Genomic DNA, 22,019 nt, shown 5'->3' with positions numbered 1-22,019 from the left:
CTGGACAAAAAGGTTTAGTATTGGCGTGTTATATCTTACACACTTAACCTGACCTAACGTACAGACACACACACACACACACAGGCTCCATAAACAGTATACACCATACCAACTTTGAGCATCTAGCATGACCTTTAAATAACGTGATTAATACCTGTATCCTGAGTCAGGTGGATGTAAATAAACACAAACATATCATAAATAACCTCCAACTTTATTCAATTCACAATTACCATAAATAACATTAATTAATTTTCATCAACCAGAACAATTTTAACAGAAACATTTATTTATTTATTTATTTGTTTGTTTACCTTTTGCATCAGATGGTATATAGAGCACACGTAAATAAATAAATACAAATATTCTCCAACAAAATAACATAAACAATAAATGAATGAATGAGGAGATGAATAATCCAGTGTGTAATATGAAGATCGATATGTGTAAATTGATAATGAAATGAAGTAAGTTATACACATTCCCCGATATTTAGATTGACAACAAGAATTAACCGTATCAGAATCACCTATAAATCAGTATACCTCTAATAACAGCACCAGAATCACTACTCATGAATCAGTATAACTCAATAGCAGTACAGCTTAATAACAGCACCAGAATCACACTCATGAATCAGTACAGCATAATATTCGGACCAGAATCACACTTATGACTCAGTACAGCATAACAGCATCAGAATCACATTAAGGCAGCCATGAATGTAGTGTTAGACCAATTGGAATTAATATACAGTATCTCTCCGCAGGTTCTGTGTGTGGCCCCCGAGTCGTCTTTGAAAGTACGACTCTTCTTGTTGTTCCAGTATGCCACAATCCTGAACCCACGACCCTGTAGCATGGAGGATGGAATATGGAGTAAGAGGGAGGGGTTATATTGTTGCATGGAGGATGGAATATGGAGTGAGCAAGAGGGAGGGGTTATATTGTTGCATGGAGGATGGAATATGGAGTAAGAGGGAGGGGTTATATTGTTGCATGGAGGATGGAATATGGAGTGAGCAAGAGGGAGGGGTTATATTGTTGCATGGAGGATGGAATATGGAGTAAGAGGGAGGGGTTATATTGTTGCATGGAGGATGGAATATGGAGTGAGTAAGAGGGAGGGGTTATATTGTTGCATGGAGGATGGAATATGGAGTGAGTAAGCGGGAGGGGTTATATTGTTGCATGGAGGATGGAATATGGAGTGAGTAAGAGGGAGGGGTTATATTGTTGCATGGAGGATGGAATATGGAGTAAAGGATGAATACTCCCATGTTGGTGAATGGAGGAAGGAATGTGTTGTGGATTAGGTTGGATTTATCTTGATGCATGGAGGATAGGATGTGGATCAACATGGGTATACATCAATAACAACATCAGTAACATCAGTATAACTGTACTATAACATCAATGGGTCATATAAATGTAAATATTGAGAAAAAAATTAGATACTAACAAATATAATAATTTACTGAAATTTTTCAAGGGAGTGAGAGGGAAATAGAGAGGGGGGAAGAGAGAGGGCGGGAAGAGAGAGAAAGGGGTGGGAGGAGGAAAATAGAAAAAGAGAAAGAAAAGGTGGACAATAAAGAGGGAAAATGGAAAAAAAAGAAAATAGCAAGAAAGAAAATAAGGAGAGAAAGAGAAAATCTGATGAAAATAGACAGAGAGGGATGAGTGGGCAATAGAGACACACACACTCACCTCAATAGCCTTAAGTAAATCGTAACGTCGACGGATAAACACCAAGAGGTCTTGAGGTGAGAGTAGGGGAGCGTTCTCAGCGTGCACCTCTAAGGCAAGCTGGCCGAGGGTAAACCAGAGGCAGGGCGAAGGAGAACATGTATTATGGGAGACAGTGTAAATGTTGATATATAATAGAGTAAATGTAAATAATTGTAAAAAAATATAATTGATGAAAAAAATATAATAATGGCATATTGTTAAGGTAACAAATAATTAACTTATCTAATTATTCATACATATATAAAGCCAACTTTGTCCCTAGATTTATAAACGAATGCAAATGTAGAATATTTTAGTTAAGAATAAATAGTGTACAAGAGAATCAAGGTCACCTGAAGATTACACACTGCAGTTAACTTCACCTGATGATCAAACCTAGGGGAGTTTAGGTTAGGTTAAGTTAGGTTCAATTATGTTAGGTTAGGTCATATCAGGTCAAGTTAAGTTAGGTCAGGTTAGGTTGGGTCACGTTAGATTAGCGTCAAGGTGTTTAATCATCAGGTGAAATAAACTGGGGGTGTCTAATCTTCAGGTGATCCTAAAGTTATAACATTGTCAGTTACTCTATGTAGTGTGTGTGTGTGTGGGGGGGGGGGCTCCTTACCTGTCCTACAATGTCCAGAATGGGATCCTTTATCAGCTGCTCCAACACTTCCCATTCATTGTCCTCAATATCCACCTGCCAACCAGACACATTAAAGATTCATTAAGTCTTTCCAGGTAAATTAGATTCACCTGTACTGTATTTACAAAGGTATTTATTTATTGTTTACTCTTTCTATATATGTTTAATTTAGGTTACCTTAAATTTGTTCTATTGGTCGTATTTTATAATGATTAAATCAACACTTACATTTACATAAGAATAAGAAAGATTTCACGTGTGTTATGTACTCAATAAATAAATATATAGAAATATGTAAATAAATAAATAAATAAGTATATAATAAATAAATAAATAAATAATAAGTAAATAAATATATTGTCATCTTAAGATCTTTAACTGATAAAAATGTTAGTTTATAGCAAATATGTGAGGAAAATGGTGAGCTAAGCACTTGAGAACTGTTTAATGAGATCGTATAACGCGTGTGGTTGATAAGACTAATAATGATGTGTCGTGTAGTGTGAAGGTTTGAAGGAGCTACACCAGCAGGAGACTACCCCACCTTCAGGATGTGTATAAAGCGGTCCGTGAGGCTGTTGTTAATCATGATGCCGGTGAGGGTGTCCATGGGAATCTCCTTCTCCAAGTTGAGGAAGTAGTGTTGTCGGCGGCTGTCAGCGAGGCCCACCTGTAACACACCCCCCGGGAATAATTCACACACACAAAGACGTGGCTGTCGTTAACTTAGAAATAAAACCAGTATTATTTATTTGTCTTATCATTATTAAAGTAACTAAAGATCATCTGAAAATTAGACACCAACAACTTATTTCACCTCAAGATTAACTACTTTAACGCTACCTGGGGATTAGGTTAGGGTAAGTTAGGTTAGTTTAAGTTTGGGTAGGTTAAGTTGAGGTGGGTTAACTTTAGAGTAGTTAATCATCAGATGAAATAAGTCAGGGTGTTTAATCTTCAGGTAATCGGTAACTTGGAAGTAGAATTACCAATTGAAGGTGACTAAGAAAAAGAATATATCACTTTTATAACAGGACTCTTGGACCACGCAAACAAACTGGACCTGATGAAAGTAGGCGTGTTGAGACTTGTTGAGGAGATGGGCAGGTGCCGCGGGGAGAAGGTCGAACATGTGCACCTCGCAGTTAAGATCTGACATGGCCTCGTCGAAGGTGGAGTCTACGTGGATGCCGAAGGAGAGGGTGAGGCAGTTCTGAGGGTCTCGACCAGGTGGTAGGTCCAGCGGGGGGTCCATACACACTACCTTGAGTACAGAGACAGGTTAAAGCATCTTAATTTGCACTCCCTTGAGAGACGTAAAGCGAGGGGCGACCTGATAGAGGTGTATAAGTGGAAGGCAGGGCTAAACAAAGGGGACATTACAAAGGTACTCAAATTATCCAACCAGGAGCGAACTCGTAACAATGGTTTTAAATTAGACAAATTTAGATTTAGGCGTGAAATAGGTAAACACTGGTTTGGAAACAGAGTAGTGGATGAATGGAACAAGTTACCAAATATCATCATTAACTCGAATACGCTGAATTGCTTCAAACATAGGTTGGATGCTCATATGAGCAATAGGGGTTGGGTGTAAACGGGACTGCCCAGTATGGGCCAATAGGCCCGCTGCAGTTTCCTCCATTCTTATGTTCTTACCTGTAGGGGGAGAAGGAGGAGGGGATGAAGTTTTGGTATACTTATACACTCATACACTTACATTCATCTTGTGTTTATTTTACACAAACACATACACACACACATTTTAAAAATAGGTAGAAAATCCACATGTTAAAAGTCATAGAAAATGTTTAATTATAAACTGCCAATTCTCACAAAACTCATAATACCTTGCTTCCGTCCATTAACTCATCCGTAATCTCGCCGCATATGTGTTTCCCACCAAGAATGAGGAGCTTCTTGCAGTCGGCCTGAGGTGTGTAGAGGTGGGTGAAGTAATCTTCGACCCGCACCAATGTACCTTCCTCGGCCATCACCCGCCCTCTTCCACTACTGCCGAGGATGAGCGGCGACGGTGGCTGAGCTCTGCCAGGGTAAGAAGATATATTGGTGTAATTCTCTTCTGATTTATGTTTTTTTAGGTTAGTTGTATTTGATGTGTAATGTTTCGTCTGTTAACATTGTTTTTAAGTAGTGTTTCTTTCCCTTACACAGTGTTTCTAAGTAGTGTTTCTCTCCCTTACAGTGTTTTTAAATAGTGTTTCTATCCCTTATAGTGTATCTAAGTAGTGTTTCTCTCCTGTGCACAGTATTTCTAAGGTGATATCTCTCATAGACATAACACGTGTAGTACAGTGCGTGGTTTCTGTTTAAAGGGTCGTGTCTCACCTGTGGACGTAGTGTAAGGGTCGTAGTATGGTGGGAGAACCCTTGACCAGGTACACCACCATCACCTGTGAACCAGAGGTCAAGTGATCCACCTCCACGTAGTACTCAAATACTCCTTTACCCAATGTCTCCCTTAACTCTGGGAGTCTCTTAGGTGCTGGCTTGGCAGGGGAGTAAAGGACATACACTACACACACTGATACTAACACATACCTACAAAATCTATCCCAGAACTTTCTTCCAAGTCGTAATGGTAACATGGTCGCGGTCACAGACACACCTTACAGCTCTTTTTAGTCGAATTGGATCAAGTGATGATTAGCCTCTTTAGCTTATTTCACTTGATGATTAATCACCTTAATGCTATTGGGGGGTATATAGTGGTATGTTAGGTTTGAGTTGGATTAGCTTTGGGGTGGTTAACCTTAAGGTGAAATAAGCTAACGTTGCTAATATTCAGGTGATACGATGTATGCAAGAGTCCACGAACCCTTACCGCTGGGTTTTATGACAAGTTGATCCTCTTACTTAGGAACACTGCTTTACACTGTCGAGTAAATATGTGAACACCACTTTATGTAACACTCTTATGGTTCATTCAGTTAGCTTTGTTTTCATTTTTTTTGGGGGGGGGGGTGAAACTTCAGTACAACTTAGTGCAGCGCCACCTAATTTTCATACACTAAATTAATAAACACTCACATTTTATCCAGTGAACGATTCATATGAACTTAATATGGCCACCTTCAATTTCTGTACGCCATTTATAAACCCTGTGATTATATTGTTCCAGTGGACGACTTTGAGTTCATAGAATTTACGTAAATTAGTTGTTGGCAGTGTGTTGTAGGAGTAAAGTGGTGGTGGTGGTGAGCGCGACCAGGACGTAGGAGTAGGACTGCGGGTACACACTACGACACCTGTCCCTGAGGCGGTCAACTCACACGTGTATGGCGGAAAAAGCTGACTATATATTCAAGATGGAGCTGTGTGTCAGTAAACATATGGGAGTGCAGGAGAAATTACGTTGGTGTTAAGAGAAAGAGAGAGAGAGAGAGGAATAAACCGTAAAAAAAAAAAATATACAGTACAGTTAATGCCACTACTACAACACAAAGTACAGGCAGGAAAAGAGAAAAAAAATCGTTGGCAGGGACTATTTATGGTCCACTACTCAAAACAGTCATCCAACACTCCCACACAAGATCTCCCTCCAACACCCCCCCCTCCAAGACTTCCCCAACAAGACCTCCCCCCTCAAGACCTCCCTCAACATCCCCACAAGACCTCCCCAACACCCCATCAAGACCACCCTACACTAGTATTTTGTTGACAGAATAGACCTAATATTATTAAAGTTGACGTAATGCAAATAGTAGCCATTCTGGGTAGATCTAATGGGAGACAATAGGATGTCCACACTCCCTGGTTCATTTTTTTTTTTAATCCAGAGTGACAACCAAACGTCTCCGGGTGGACCAGCCAGGACAGAGGAACAAAATGCAGACCAACGACCCAACGGCTAATAAGCTTATAAATGATGGAACGGTAAATTAAATTAAATTACGCCCGTAGCAAGGAGTAAAGGTGCAGTTGATGTGTGAAGTTGCACGAACACCCTGGAAGGAGTTAGTTTATAAATGCGGATTCATAGACGAACGCCGAAGATGTTGACAGATGTACACAACAACAACAACAGAACACCACACATGGCATAAGCTAAGAAGACATTCAGCAAGACGGTAAATAAAAATCAATTGTATATAATATAACGTGAACTTATCAGAAGAAAATGTCTTCATGTAAACTATATATAAAGTAAAAGAAGATCCAGTTATTACCTGTCTTAGGGGAATGAATATGTAGAAGGCACTATCTCCTTAACCTATTAACGAGATATGGTTTTCAAGAATTACTTTTATGCTCTTATGCACTCGTGATAACCGTTTCTTGTGGACAATTGTGGTAGTGTTAAAAGCTCCTAGCCAAAACAAAAAATTTAGAAAAAAAGGGCAAAACCTACATGATATTAATTGATGGATCATTTTTAGAATTATAAACTAAATAATGTAACAGTATCTCGTACCTCTGGTGAACTCTTGGAACAATCTGTCAGAGAGTGTTGTGACGGTAGTGTGAGCTCATTCAAGACCAGACTTGACCAACACTGGCACGGGTACAGACTACAGGTACATTCTAGAACCAGTACTTGCCAACAGTGTGTAACAGAGACACGACCAACTGTCCAAGCAGCTAACAAACTGATCATTGGCAAAGAGGATAAAGTAAAAGTAAAGTACCGAGTGAAAACAACGGAATGAGTGGTTATACGCTCATTAAATACAAGCTTACCAGTATGGGGCTAACTGTTGTATGATTAATTTTGGTATGCCACCTTGCTAGATTATTGATTGGTACAAATACCACAGATCATATTCATCCAGCACTCTCGAACAGATAAACTCTTGGGGCAGTTGGTCATCTTTCTTGTGTTGGTTTGATCAAGGCACTCAAGAAGAACTAGTTTATGCACAACTTGCATATTTGAGTAATTCTTTGTGTAGGTTAGGTTTGCTTCTGGAGCATCTTTGTGACTGTCATATGAAGTCGCAGTGAAGTTATAATTTCTACAAACCACTTAGATGTCATTCCTTTTGCTGAAAAGTGCTGGATGAAGTACAGTATTTGAAAGAGCTGGATCGTCAAGAATATGGAGTAACATACATGTACCGTGCTTTATTTACATGTTATACAATACTTTCATATTTATTCTTACTTTATAATTTAAAGATTTGATACGATTAAGCTTTTAATATTTTCTTCCAGTTGATCCTTTGTATATGATAAACATTTAGTCAACATGGACTCAACGCACCGAGAATTTTCCATAAAAGGAGGAAAAGTTCGGAAATCACACATGGAAAAACTCGTCCTAGACCCTCCTCCAGGTGAGTACAATACTGTACTGTACTACATAAGCAGGACATGTATTTAGAATTTTGTTTGTGAATTAGGTGAATCATGTTTAACCCAAGTATTTTAATTGGAACCATATTCATAAAATTGAGAAACTTTTACGCATTAGATTATTAGATTTAAGAATGACCTTGTGAATGTGGATAGTGTTTCCTATTGTTAAACATTGCAAAGACCTCTGGTAAATGTAGGTCTCTTGGTTTTTACCTTTTACCATAAAATAGGATTTCATGCTTAAATTTTTCATTGTTGGAGACTTTTGCTGGATGGTAGTCTCATCACATTAGCAAGTACTACATAGAAAAGCTGGCATCAGGCTTTGCAAATTTAAAAAAGTTAAAAGTTGGGAACAGTTAATGTAGATAGTTCTCAAGTGTTCAGTAAGGAGGAGCCTTTAATCAGCCATAGAATAAATAGCAGATAATATACCCAGAAAAGAGGACATGATTATAGAGCTTTATAGAGATAGTGTTTATTGACACAGAAAACCTTTATTACTAATTGTACCCAGGAATAAGTCTAATACACATATCTTTGGAGTGTCTTACCTACCTACCGAGTTTACTTAATGGCCATTGCAACTAGTGGTAGCTATGAAAGGGGAAGGATGCCCATAGCCTGTGTAGGATCCCTCATTGATTGTGATGGTCTTGTGCCATGCTGCAGCATATGGCAATAAAACTTCTTAGGTATAAGAAAATTAGTGCTTGCAAACAAAAATTTAACACTTTTTTTTTATTTCAGAAACTGCTGAAGAAATCATTAAAGAAGCATTTAAAGACCTCATTGCACCTGAGAGTCCCCCACAACAAGTTGGTGCAGTGGAAAAGGTGAGTTTCTTTATTCTCTCTCCATCAAAAAAAACTATAGTCCATATTTCGTATAGGATATTGAGTTCTTCTGTATGTACTATAATCTATAATGTTTGATATTTGTAAGTTGGCACCTACAATAAGCTCTCAACATTTGCAGGGATAAGTTTTTAGAAATCAGTGTGAATGTTTTACTGGGAAAAGTTAATACACCTGTACCTTAAAGCTATGGGGGAAAACTGGTAAGGTAGACAATTTCTATGGCCTTCTAGAAGGTTCATGGTTGACAAAAATGAATATGTAACAAGTGCAATACAGTATTGTGGCACTCAGTATGAATGAAACTCCGTTAGTATAACAACGTAATGGTGAAATGTGTGTTTTGAGGTCTCAGCTATGATGTTTCAAAACATTTCCAGTGTTATTGTAATTATCAGTGGCTTGTTTACATATGTCATGCTTCTACCCAGTACAATACATACATTAATACAGTATATGGTAGCTTAATGGATTTCTTGTTTTTTTGAAGTGCAGTACTATGTCTAATATGCCATACAAGGACGACCCCACCATCCCCAATCCTACCCACATCTTTAACTGTTGTTGATATGGCAACCAGGTACCAACTTATGATGATGCACTGGGGATCATATCAATGCATTTCATCTAGCTTTTCAAATTGTAGCGACAGAAAATCTAACGCTACTTTTTTGGGAGGACGATACATGCTAAACAAATGTGAAAGCATATAAATTTTTTGCTGAATAGGCATCTATCTTTCTATCTACATATATTTATCTTCATTATTATTGTTCACCCATCAGGTTTTGGCTCTGTAGTACCATATGAGTTGTTCATTTGTACATGTAACATTCTTGACCTACCCCTGTTGTGGAAGCATAAAGCTTCACAGTTACTGGTATACAGAATGTTTAGAGCAAACTTTTTTAATACAAGTTTCTCTTTCATTTAATACTAAAACTTTTCCATTCAGAAAGGCTCACAGTGCCGCAACTCTTCTTACTTGTGATATGTTTTTGGCTGCTTCCCTATTGTTACTATACTGTAATTAAACAGTGACTCTGTATTAATTCTAGTTCCACTTTATTCATATTAAATTACAATGTACTGTATTTACTCATAGTTACAAGTAAGAGATGGTTCTGCATATAATGTCAAAAGTATGAAAGGTGATTCTGTACTGTGGTGATTTTTGGGTGCGAACGGAAGAATAAAGACTAGTTTCAAATAACAAATGAACTTAATATGCAGATGGAGTGGATGTGAAACATTATGGTACAGTGGAAAATTTATTCTTTTTGTCATTTCGCACTAAAGCTGATTCAAAAACTTACCAGTACATACTTTAATACAGTATCTAAGAAGCATTATGCATCATATCATGTAACTGGGAATGAAACTGTAGCAAATAAATAAAATTTTGTACGAGTCATTTCATTTATAGAATTAGAATTGCTGTCTTATTTAATATTATTATCTGTGTTTTAAGTAGGTAATATTATTTCTAATTTACAGCTTGTAGTAACAGCCTCAGGTTCAGAAGCATCAGCCAGGGTGTGTTGTACTCTCCTTGTGTCATCACTGCTGCAGCTCAAGCCTAAAGTTCAACTGAGAAACAAGATATTAAAGTAAGTTTGAGTGAATGGCTGTCTTTAGTCTTTCTTGTCTTATATCCACATCTTTGCTGTCTTTAATTGTAATTCAAATTATCATAGTGAGGTGTTCGGAGCTCTATAAAAAATCCTTGTTCTGCAATGTCATTATTTTGAAATTTATATAAATGTTTATCAGTATCTGATCTGTTGAATTGACTCTCATTAAATACTTGGCTACATGTTATTTCTTACATGAAAATAGGCTGTGTGTTGTGTGTACATGAAACAACCCACATATACATAATGTATATACTGTACAGTACACTCTGAAAGAAAATTTAAAGGAACTGTACCAGTGTTCTTTTCATATACACAACCTTTTCAATAAAATTTTCTTTTTGGCATTTGTTTGTTCACTTTTATTTAAAAAATTAAAAACACGATAGACTGAGAGGATTCTATGACCAGTATAGTCTTGCTACTCCTAGATCCTTTTGCTGAGGTTTATTTTAAAAATCAGCTCCTGTAATTTGGTACAAAAAAATAGATCTGATGTTAATCTTGTATATTGCTAAGATAACAAAAGGAAGGTTCAGGGATGAGGATGTATTTGGTGTAAAGTAAAATACCTGTACATGTATCTTTGGTTGGTTGGTTGTGTCCTATGCCTCTGTTCCTCCACATTTACATGATTGATATATATATACAGTATATTCATTGATTATTCCAAGATTTTGTAAGAATGGATGCCCAGAGTTGACAAGATGATACAGATGTTTCTCAATCACAGGTCCCTCCCGTCTATTGGCAACAGTTACCCGCAGTTGTACCGTGAGAGTGTCATGACTGTGCTCAACTGTGCCTTAACACAAACCAGTGACCCCATTGTCCTGATGCAGGGAGTTTCTCTTGTTGTTGAAGGTGCAGGTACATTATTCTGCAAGTTCCAGAAGCAGGAAGATGCAGGAAGCTGTTGTGATGAAACCAAGGAAGAGACATACAGTAAAGAGGCTATTCTAGAGCTCCAACCCAGGATCATACAGGCTATGCTACAAGGGATAACCCTCCTCTGGAATAAAAATTTCAAGTAAGAATCTTTCAGTTTTTATGAGATAACTGTTAAGCTCAAATGCATGTTAAATAAGGTAAGATATTGAAGCCAAACTCTCTTTTATGTGAAATGTTATTTAACTTAAAAGTTTAGGAATAATTACTGAAGCATTTTGAGACTGGATGCTCTGGATTGAGTAGAAAAATAAACACTGCATTGAAATAAAGTACAATAATGGTATACTGTATATGAGGCAAAGTGGATTTTATGGACGACTTTGACAGGCATGCAAAAATCTTTATTCTCTTGTAATGTCTTATCTCTAGAGTCTGTAGAAGAGAATGAACAATATCCCAAGGTACCAGGTCATCATCAGTGTCAGAAAAATTAGATGTACAATATTTGAAGGGTTGTATTTTGGGCAAGTGCTGGTGATTACCTGGGGAGGCGGCTGGACCAATCAGCAGCATGTACGGGCCCTACAGCACAGCCACACCTCTCTCCCTCTTCTCCCACTACCAGTAAACACTGCACATCATTCAGGGGGTGCTGGTGGTAGAGTGGTACCGCTCTTGCCTTCGCAAGCGAGATGTCACGGGTTCGATTCCCTGGCCGGTGGAAGTTGTTTGGACATACTTCCTAGCCCCCATTAGTCCCTGTTCACCTAGCAGTAAAGTAGGTACCTGGTATAAATCGAAAGTTGTGAATTCGTATTCAGGGACAAGTTGTTGGAGCTTCCAATAACTTGATGACATAAACCATTGACTCTTCAGGCTTCTATGCCCTTGACGCTTCAGGCTTCTACGCCCTTGACTCATGAGACATAAAGGCAAGCATGAACTTAGCATGATTCCCTGTTGGGCACTGTAAACGCTTCTGCGCTTCACCTTACACAAGGATGTAGGGGAGTGCCCAATAAATAATAATAAAAATAAATAAAAATAAACTACACATCATTTTAAAGACTGTGCTTTGTGTGTTCTTTTATTTACACAGATTTGGACCATTATAGCACATATGTTCATTCTCTTCTACAGACTCTGGAGATATTTGTACCATAGAAAAATGTATATTTGCATGTCCCAGTCCATGTTGAAGTCACCACTGATAATATAACCTCACTGACATATTAGGTGCTAACAACAGATGTCAGCCCAGTTGGCTTTAGGTTTGCATTGTCCCTTAATCTCATCACTGCTAATATGGTATCATATATTATTTGAACTCAGCATACATTGTTTAATTTCTATGTTATATTACCTCATTATGATTCTGTTGGATTGTCCATCTTTTATTTTTTATTTCTCAGTGAATATTTACATTATTTACAATACTAAGCATTATTATGGGATAAAATGTTAATATATGAGGTGTTTATTGTGATTTTTCAGGTTTATTTTAAAATAATAGTTTCTGCAATGAAATTCAAGAAAACATACCGGTACTATGAGCCACCCAAGTTTCACATTTTCATGAACTGATTTCCCTCCAATTCTTGGCACTTGAATGTTCAGTCACTAACACTAATACAACATTATTCACATTATCATCACTATATTACAACACTCACTCCCACACACTTCCATAATCACCCATGGTTCTTTGCAATATTCCCAATTGTATCTAAATTACTCCTGTGCTAGCCATCAATGGTATTTGCATTTTTTTTTTGTCCAAATTTAGTATATATATATATATATATATATATATATATATATATATATATATATATATATATATATATATATATATATATATATATATATATATATATATATATATATATATATATATATATATATTGACTACAATGAGAAGCCATTTCTGTTTTACAACTATAGTTTAATATAAATATTTTGCTAATCAATTTTCAATTGGCTTTATATCAGTCTGAAAATTTGTGGTGTGTGGTTTGTTATTATTTAAATAAATGAACTTTTCAGAGAATCTTCATCATCAGTAGAAGCTTGTGTTGTCTTACAGCAAATACAGCAGCTGATGAAGAGCAGTACTATGTACTTCCAGCAGTATTACAGTGGTCCTGTACAAACTACTGTTGTATCCCAAGATATGCATGAACTGCTAGAGGCTGTGTTGAAAGTGGTCCAACATCCTAGTTGTCCTTTAGACTTGAGAATCAATTGTGGTCAGTTGTTTGTTGTGATTCATAATGTCATATCTCAGGGAAGACTTTGTCATCTTGTCCAGCTTATTGTAAATGGAGATGAACAGTATTGTGATCTTGCAAGAGTTGCACAGTTGGCTCTCATCAATGGTGTGTTGTGTATCACACATGGTAAGGACCTTTATATTAAACATGATGACACTTGCCTGGGTGTACAAGTGCTTCAAGCGGTTCTTACCTCTGCCTCTCAGTCTAATGATGGTAATGTTGCTGTTAGTATGATAAGAGTTGTGTTTCAATGGACTCTGCGAACTCAAGAAGCATTACAGTCTCCTCTTGCAGTAGGTGATTTGAAAAATGTACTAAATCTGAGGTGTCCTGTATTGACAAGTCTTTTGGACTATCTTTGGTTAGCTTGGGATCATTTCTTGGACAGTGTCAAACATACCACAAAGGAAAGTTTTATGAATTTAATAAAGATAATGCAAGGAATTGATTTTGAAAGCAGTAAGCACTATTTTTTAAACATATGCAAGATGTTCCTGAATCAGCTGAGTTCACGAAAATATAGATGTAGTGCTGTGAGTTGTATGGTGCCTGTGGTAGGCGCCCAAACCCTTCTGGAACTTTACCCGAACTTGCCAAATGAGCTCCTAAATTATATGAAGGATCCAGCCATGGCCAGTCATGCAGCAGAACTGTTAGAGGCTCTTTTCAAGCAACATGTGAAGGAAGTATCATCTGTGGTTTGGCAAAATGTTTGGCTTACTATTTTCATTGATTCCTTTTCCAAAGAAATGCAAGTATTTGGGTATGAATTATTGTTCAAGAAGCTACTTTTTACATGCCCAGAAAGTCTTGATATTGCTGTGGCAAGACTTGTTCAGTGCTCAGTGGACCCTGTTAGTGAGAAGTTATGTCTCCTTATAATGTGTGTGAAAATTGGCAGATATTCATCTCACTGGCTTAAAACATGCCAGTCCAGGTATGATGAGAATGATAGTAGTATGTGGAGGTGTATTTTGCCATATAGGACCATTAAGCTCTGCTTGTCACACAAGGAAGAATCAGTAAGGATAGCAGCTTTTAGTCTTCTGTGTGAGAGCCCTAAATCTACTGAACTTCTTGAGAAACATGAACTAGACCTTATTTTAGACTATTACATTTATAGTATGCCTTCTCAGAGCCCTTCATATAGGCAGCAGTTGGTGAAGAGTACAAAGAAATTGTTTCAGAGAATCAAGGATGGTTCAGGAGCCTTAATAAAATCAGGAAAAAATAAAGAGAATGAATGTTTAACCAATACAACCATCAGTGAGCAGTCATTATTTTGCACAAAGCTATTCTCATTGATGGCTGAGAGCCTTAACTGTGGAGCAAACATGGTTCGTAGGAGCACAGCACTGACCATCTTACAGATGTTTCATGATATTATTCTACAAGACTGTGGGAAAATATTTCATATAAATCAACTTAGTAATGATGAAGTTTACATTGATACTTTACTATGTGTATTAAATGACTCATTTGAGTGCAACAAGATAATTGCTCTTAACATACTGTGTTCTGTGGTTGAAGAAAATTGGGGAATTGAGCAACACATGAAAATATGCTCCCTTGTAAAAGCAGCCTCGAGCTTTGCTTCATCATGTAGGCCACCAGACTCACTCACTTCAGCTTATGTGTTCAAATTTTTGTGCAAACAACCAGCAGCAGTAAAGATGGTTAAAGAAAGACTTATGCAGGAATATAATTTTGAAAATCCAAGAGAGGTCCTGTGTAGATACATCTTGGAGTCTCTTAAAAAAGAAGTACAGACTGCACAAGAAAGTTTACTGATGGCAGCAGCTTCAGGACCCATGTATGGACTTCTCCTGTGTTTGAAAATGCTTATCTCTGATATATCAGAGTCAGAACTGACCACATGCCATGGCCTTTGGGTTCACCTGATACAAGAAGTGTTGAAAATCTGCTACACAATTTCTGATTTAGTAGCCCCAGTAGTAAGAAATTCCTCCCCAGAAGGCCATTTGCCAATGGATCTCAATCCAGAAAGCTTGGCAACTTTAAGAGCTACTTTGCAAGCATCCCTTGGAAATCAGCAGTTTCAAGAAGGAGAGTTTATACTCTCACAAGAATCAGAATCTGATGAATTAGTGAAGGCTCAAGCTGTAAGTGCACAAATGCTACTACTTTGTGCCTGGCGCTGTGTAAAAGAGATTTCTTTAATATTGGGCGACTTAATACAACAAGTACCCTTGTCTCCTGATGCTTTAGCTGTGCTCACAGTTGAAGATGTGACTACAATAGGTCAGTTCTTCTTAACACAGTTATCAGAGACAAAACATAGGGGAGCCTTTGAACAGTCATATATTGGGTTTGGCAGAGTATGTGACAGATTATGGCGGTGTGAAGAAGAACAACTCCGTAAGCTACCAGAGGAATGGCTTCGGGATGTGTTGAATTCCATACAGAATTATAGTGATACCCGATTGTGTGCCACACGTCGCAGTGCTGGAGTACCATTTGTTGTTCAGGCAGTGCTGTCATCAGAACCTAGTGTTAGGGGGGCAGTGTGTCTTAAAAGTACCATGACAACCTTGCTTACACTGGCAGAAAAATGTCAGTCTGATGGGACTGACTCCAGGATTCATGCCTTCAACATTCTCAGGGCAGTTTATCGTGATACAAGACTAGGAGATCTTGTCATACCATATGTTTCTACTGGAGTTAAAGCTGCAATTCGGGGATATAAAAGCACATCTTGGGCAGAACGAAATTCAGCTGCTCTGTTGTTTGCCTCACTGGTAACACGCATGCTAGGTGTAAAGCAAACACAAGATGATCTGAGCCGGAAGAATGCCATGTCTGCTTTAGTGTTTTTCAGGAGATATCCAGAACTTTTTGACTTTTTAAAAGACGAATTGGAAGTTGGAGCTGAAGGTGTGAAAGAAAAAAAATTGGTGCCAGCATTATTTCCAACACTCTTGCTTCTGGCTAGGTTGTCCCCTGCCCCTCTTGAGGGTCGTACTTCTGCTGTATCCTTGAGTTTCTTCACCCCAGCTGTTCTACAGTGTGCTGCCTCCTCAGTTCTGCAGCTTCGTGCTCTTGCCTCTCATGCTCTTATTCCCCTTGTGCCTCCTAGTCATCTTTGTCAAGTTGTAAATCAACTTTGCATGGGAGTTTGCCTCACAGATCAAAATAAACTTCATGGCTCCTTACTCTGCCTTTTGAAGTTGTTGAAAAATTATAGTGGCAGCATCACTTCTGACAATGAAAAAAGTGCTATTATTATGAATGTTATTTCAATATCATGGGTAGCAACAGAAAAAAACTCTTGTCTAGTAACACGTGGTTGTGCCTTAGAGCTCTTTACTTTTATGTGTTCAGAACATTTTATCCTAGAAATATCTCCTGTATTAGAACCTATTAGGTCAGGAGCTCTTTCTCTAATCCATTCAAATGACCCAACATTACCAAATAAGCCTTGGTCAGCACTTTGTCAGAGGCAAGCAGCTCTGTTTCTTATACAGAGTACCAGTTGTCCTTTTGAAGATTCAAATGAATTAAACATGATCAAAACTCTTCTGAGTTGTGAATGTTATGAAGTAAGACTTGCTGTATTAGAGCACATAGCTGATTTCCAAAATCCTCCAGAATTCATCATCAAGCAATTGATGGACAGAGTTAGGGATGGAGAAATTCATACTGAGTGTCTAATACTGATATATGATATATTAAGTAAGGCCTTTCATCCTCAAGAAATCCACAGTGAGCTAATAGAGAGAAATCAACTTGGTCTCCTTCTGCAGCTTATCATATCCAAAACCAAAGGAGAGCCCCATGTGGAGTTAATACCAGCAGTACTACAGTTTAGTTCTGCTGTAGTCATTACACTTTTATCATTGAAACCTATTTACCACTTTGAAGATGCTTTTAATCAGTGGTTAGAAATGATTCTTAACTACTCTTCAAGTGAACACAGCTTAGATTCTCGTCTTATGGTAGCTGAAGGAATAGCCGGCTTGATGCCATTCCTCTCTTTTCATCCAAATATATCTGAATCAGCCAAATTAGAATTGTTTGAAACAGTGGTAATGCTGCTGCAGGATGATTGGGATGTAGTACGTGACACTATTGCCAAGGGAGTTGAGAGACTGTTGGCATGGCATCATGATCAACCACAGCTTTCTCTTCAGTCTACAAGGATGTTACCCCAAATTTGTGATGTAATCAGCAATATCAGAACACCAGAGGCATTATCCTTGCTGGTGAAGCTCATACTGAAGGAGGACTTGCCACAAGACTTTGGACTAACACAAGATGATGACAGGGTATTTGATAAAGGAGAAATGAATGTTTACAGTGAAGATATCACTGTAGGCAGGACAGCTGCCAGGTCCTTGGCTTGTACTTTATCTTCCTGGCCTTCAGGCTTCAGCCCACCAGTATTTCTCAAGTCTCAAATTGAGCCACTTCTTTGTATATTTTCATCCACACAGAAAAATGATAACTTAATGAAGATGCAAATAGAAAATAAAGAAGGGACATTTCTCTCCATTTCCAGTTTTCTTAACTTGCTAGAACAAGATATCAATTTTATATTCCAGCAGATTTCAGCATCATCTGACAGAGCTTTATATTGTGTAAAAAATATTGATACCTGGCTTGTGAGGTTAGGCTGCCGATCAGCTCTCTGGAGATCTCTGACACAACATTATCACACTGATTCATCTGTAGTATCATCAGTGGTGACAGCTTTGAAAAACAGCATCATTAAAGGGAAGTTTCTCAGTCAAATTTTGGATGAGTTATCATAAGCACGGTCTGGTACAGTATGTCTTTGTGCGTGTGTGAGAGAAAGAAAAAGAGAAACTAGTAATTAATTATTTTTCCTGGTGATTTACAGCAGCATTTGAAATATTTTACCCAGAAAATTATTTTTTTAAACCATTGACATAATACCTGCACACGTGAAGACATGCAACAGTTAAAAAAAAATGTGCACAATAAAAAAAGTGCTTAGAATAATTTAAGAATTAAAACATTAAATTAAAGAGCTTTTTAATGATTGATCCTTCCTCTTGTTATCTGTTGCATAAGCAGTGAAATATTTTAAAGCTCAACTCTGATACTGTACCATTGTCATTTTCAGTGTAGTTACAGGTAAAAATTTACTTCCACAAATTTCTGTAACTTTTACATACTGTACATGGAAATTAAGATTAAAAACTATAGCAGTACTGGGTAACCTTGATCATAGGGTGATGGTAATAATCAACAGGTAACTAAGCTGTGATTACACCTGCCACATCCACAGTCTGGTAGCTGCCAAGATAAGTTTTACTCAAAACTTATGTTTATGTGTAAAAATGAATTAGTTGCCATTATTTATAAAAAAAATTAATTAATTCTTAATTTAGGTAACTGTATTTTTATTATATTCAGTGAAGTCTTCCCACAACACCAAACAAGTTCCTGCATTATAGATTCATGGCTGTATTTTTTTTAGTCAATTGATCTTGATTTTGGAACATACATTTTTTTATTATTTAATGCTTGAAATTAGGTTTTGTTAAGTCAAGAAATTATTAGTCACAGAATCAGCTTCCTGTCATTAAACCCCATGAGATTGGCTTTATCCTTATCATACAAGAAAATGAGGAAATAAGTTTGTAAACCAAATTTGTGACTGATTCAAACAAACCAGTGCCATGTTTAGTTTACTTTTCTTAACCACTGGATTGTGGTTTGAGCTTGCTCCATAATCCCTGGTTTAATTGTAGATGCAGCTGTTTTTACAGAAAATTACCAATTTATGGGACGCAGTGACTACTGTTAGTGGATACAGACCACTCCAGTCTGCCCAGTTGTAAATGGGTATCTAACTTTAGGTTCCATGACAAAACCCCAGCGGGGTTGTCATTTGTCAACACTAATCAAACCTAACCTAAACATAAAAGTGTTTTATTTTATATTTTATATATGAGACTGGGGTTTTGTCCGTTGGGGTTTTATCCGGTCACCCTAACTTTACAGTACAGTTGGGAAGCAAAGGCAGTTAGGTGCTCAGCTATCCACACTTGTGTGTGTACCAAAAGCTTAGTACAGTATCCATACTGCCCCCAAAAGGCCATCAGGCCTTTGGGATCTACTTGCACTTTATGTGCTGACATCACAGGACATAAAGTGTCTTTGATGGTCTAATTGTTTACTCCATTTGGCACACTAAAAAACTTTCCTTATCTGTTTACTCATAGTAACCATTAATTGTTGTAAATACAAATGATGTGATTGGCAGGAAAATATGCTCATCACCATTGCCCCAGGTAATTAAACCCCTTGATATACCGTAAATGGCAAGGTAGACAGTATTGTAATTTTCATAGATACAGTTTGTAAACACTGGATTTTGCTCTTCTTTTTAGTCATGTCCAGGGGAATTTTCTGATAAAATTTTGTGAGACACAAGGGATGACGGTAAATTTTTACTGTTACAGTATAATAAAAGGAATTGATTCTATTAGATGCACCAAATTTATATAAAGATGTATTTTCCTTTCAAGTCTTTTAAGTTTGTGTTTGTCAAGTTACAATATCATTGTCCAGAAAGTAATTATAAATTGCCTCACTAAGTTCACCATGGCATATATGGTAACTAATATTACAGTACTGTGTTTGTGTGGTTAAAGAGCCACACAAGCATCCTTAGAATGTACAGTTATGGACAAAAAGAATTTGGCACGGAGGCAGGTGGTGTGTGGGAGGGTGGCGACTTGGCAATGTGACAGAGAGGTGGCCACAATTTATTCATTTTATTTTATTTTTTTTAATTATGATCCAGACTCACAACTGTACAACTGGTTCGTCTTGTCATTGAATGATGCTCTCGACTGAACCAAACAATATTTTTCCAAAATTGCTTGCAATGTCTGGCAGTGTATAGATACATATGATAGTGTTTTGTAGGGACAAAAGCATTTGAAAGTGTTTGACAAGTGCTCTAGTTGGTACACTCGCTCCAAAAGGTATCTGCAAGATTTTGTTCCAGACAATATGACAATGGATGAAGGATTTTGACAACCCTACCAAGACAACAACAGTTGCAGGGTTTGTTTTGAAATTCATTGGATCCTACCTTGAAGATACTTTTTGGAGAGTGTACAATAAATACCTGTAGTCTTCACCTGAGAATTAAGATACTTGGGCAAGACTGAGACTTCCTGGGAGTATTCTGTTATGGTTATCACTTAGGTCACTTGTCTCATCTCCTTGGCCTTAAATTGATACTGTATGTACAGTATCATTTTAATCTTTTGTTTTTATGTTTATTAAACACAAGTGAATTTTGCATACCACTTTTCTTTATTGTTTGACAATTTAGAAATCAAATTTTTAAATGTAAAGGTTTTGAGAAACAAAACTGAATTAGAATAAGTAATTAAGTGCCATTATATTTTCAATCACTATTTTCTACTGTACATGTACAGTATTAGCATCCATAGAGTTGATCTGTAAGAGGACAGAGGGCAGAAAATTTAAAATTTCAGATACTGTACTGCACAAACTGTATCAGTAGGTAGTACAGTACTGTGTTTAGTGCCGGTATTTTGAAATGCATAGACAAATTAGGTTACGGTATGTAAAATCAACTTGCCTGGTGAAAATTTAATATAAATCACTGAACATTTAATAAAGATATGGGATTTAAATATGTGATATTTCAACAGAATTTAATGGTATAAAAATAGAAGTGTTTAAATTATTTTTTAAATATAATTTATTTTTTATTTTTCTGACTTATAATTTACTAGTGAACTCAACTTGAATAAAAACCAATTCAAACTTATAAGTACAAATACTAAACCTTTCAGTACATGGATCTTAAAGAGTAAATTTATTATGTCACTATTAATACTGCACCATTCTTGTTCTACAAAAGCTAACTGTACAGTCATATCTTCAAATATACAATTTACAACATTTATACCACTACTACAACATTGACACTTCACATACATAATTTTACATGGAACTGATTAAGGTGCAAACAGCATAGGGTTCTAAAAAATGTACATTTTTAATGCTCAACCCCACACCCCCCCAACCATATTGTCCTGTATTTTGAATAAAATCAACCAAATTAAAAAGAAGTACTGTAGTGAGAAAATGTAAAGTATATATAACTAGATAGAATAAATGTAAACTAAATTTTGTGCACACCAAGTTAACCTGGATAAAACAGTGGTGATGGAGGGGAAGAGCTATTTATAGCATAGCAGGGGAGAGAAATCAGGCCTTCCACTAATTTCCAGACATGTACCCAGACTGGCATCTCTTTCACAACCATTTCCTCCTCAGAACTCCGTGTACTTAATATTCACCAATTATGAGGCATAAAATTTTTCTAACATTATTTTTGTACAGGGACTATATTTTTGTCTTCATCACCTGCTTCCTAATATTATTTCCACTTTCAGCATTCATTGTTGAACCCATTTCTTTGGCAAATTCTACTTCATCACTTATTTGTCTATGCTAGGGTTTCTGATTATTTTCATTACTATCTTGTGGCATTTAAGCATGAGGGGTTCACAAAGTTGAAGCACTCGACAAACACCAAGGCTCTGAGGAAGCAGCCATTACAGTAGCTATGAACAATTAAAATTGGTGTGAAACAGTCTCAAATATCATGGCTTAGAGCAAGGAGCTAC

At 37.1% G+C, this 22,019-nt stretch overlaps 2 protein-coding genes across 2 annotated transcripts; one reads left to right on the top strand and one right to left on the bottom strand.

Annotated features, from left to right (window-relative positions):
* Positions 1 to 310: 310 nt before the first annotated feature.
* On the bottom strand, positions 311 to 5,659 carry LOC121859788. Its single transcript, XM_042356771.1, has 7 exons — positions 4,726 to 5,659; positions 4,227 to 4,422; positions 3,440 to 3,640; positions 2,921 to 3,046; positions 2,356 to 2,430; positions 1,710 to 1,808; positions 311 to 852 (listed from the first exon to the last, which is right to left on the bottom strand). Exons 1-7 carry the CDS (start codon positions 4,983 to 4,985, stop codon positions 703 to 705), a joined length of 1,107 nt encoding a protein of 368 aa, XP_042212705.1. The 5' UTR covers positions 4,986 to 5,659; the 3' UTR covers positions 311 to 702.
* A 709-nt stretch (positions 5,660 to 6,368) lies between these two features.
* On the top strand, positions 6,369 to 21,911 carry LOC121859728 (thyroid adenoma-associated protein-like). The gene is made up of 6 exons (XM_042356672.1): positions 6,369 to 6,467; positions 7,552 to 7,673; positions 8,446 to 8,531; positions 10,050 to 10,162; positions 10,920 to 11,216; positions 13,124 to 21,911. The coding sequence occupies exons 2-6, from the start codon at positions 7,586 to 7,588 to the stop codon at positions 18,123 to 18,125; spliced, it is 5,586 nt and encodes a 1,861-aa protein (XP_042212606.1). The 5' UTR covers positions 6,369 to 6,467; positions 7,552 to 7,585; the 3' UTR covers positions 18,126 to 21,911.
* The last annotated feature ends 108 nt before the right edge of the window (positions 21,912 to 22,019 follow it).

The sequence above is a fragment of the Homarus americanus genome, unplaced genomic scaffold (genome assembly GCF_018991925.1).
Source record: "Homarus americanus isolate GMGI-L3 unplaced genomic scaffold, GMGI_Hamer_2.0 scaffold2224, whole genome shotgun sequence".
Taxonomy (NCBI): domain Eukaryota; kingdom Metazoa; phylum Arthropoda; class Malacostraca; order Decapoda; family Nephropidae; genus Homarus; species Homarus americanus.
The sequence above is the reverse complement of the archived record's forward strand: the minus strand, read 5'-3'. Positions and strand labels throughout refer to the sequence as shown.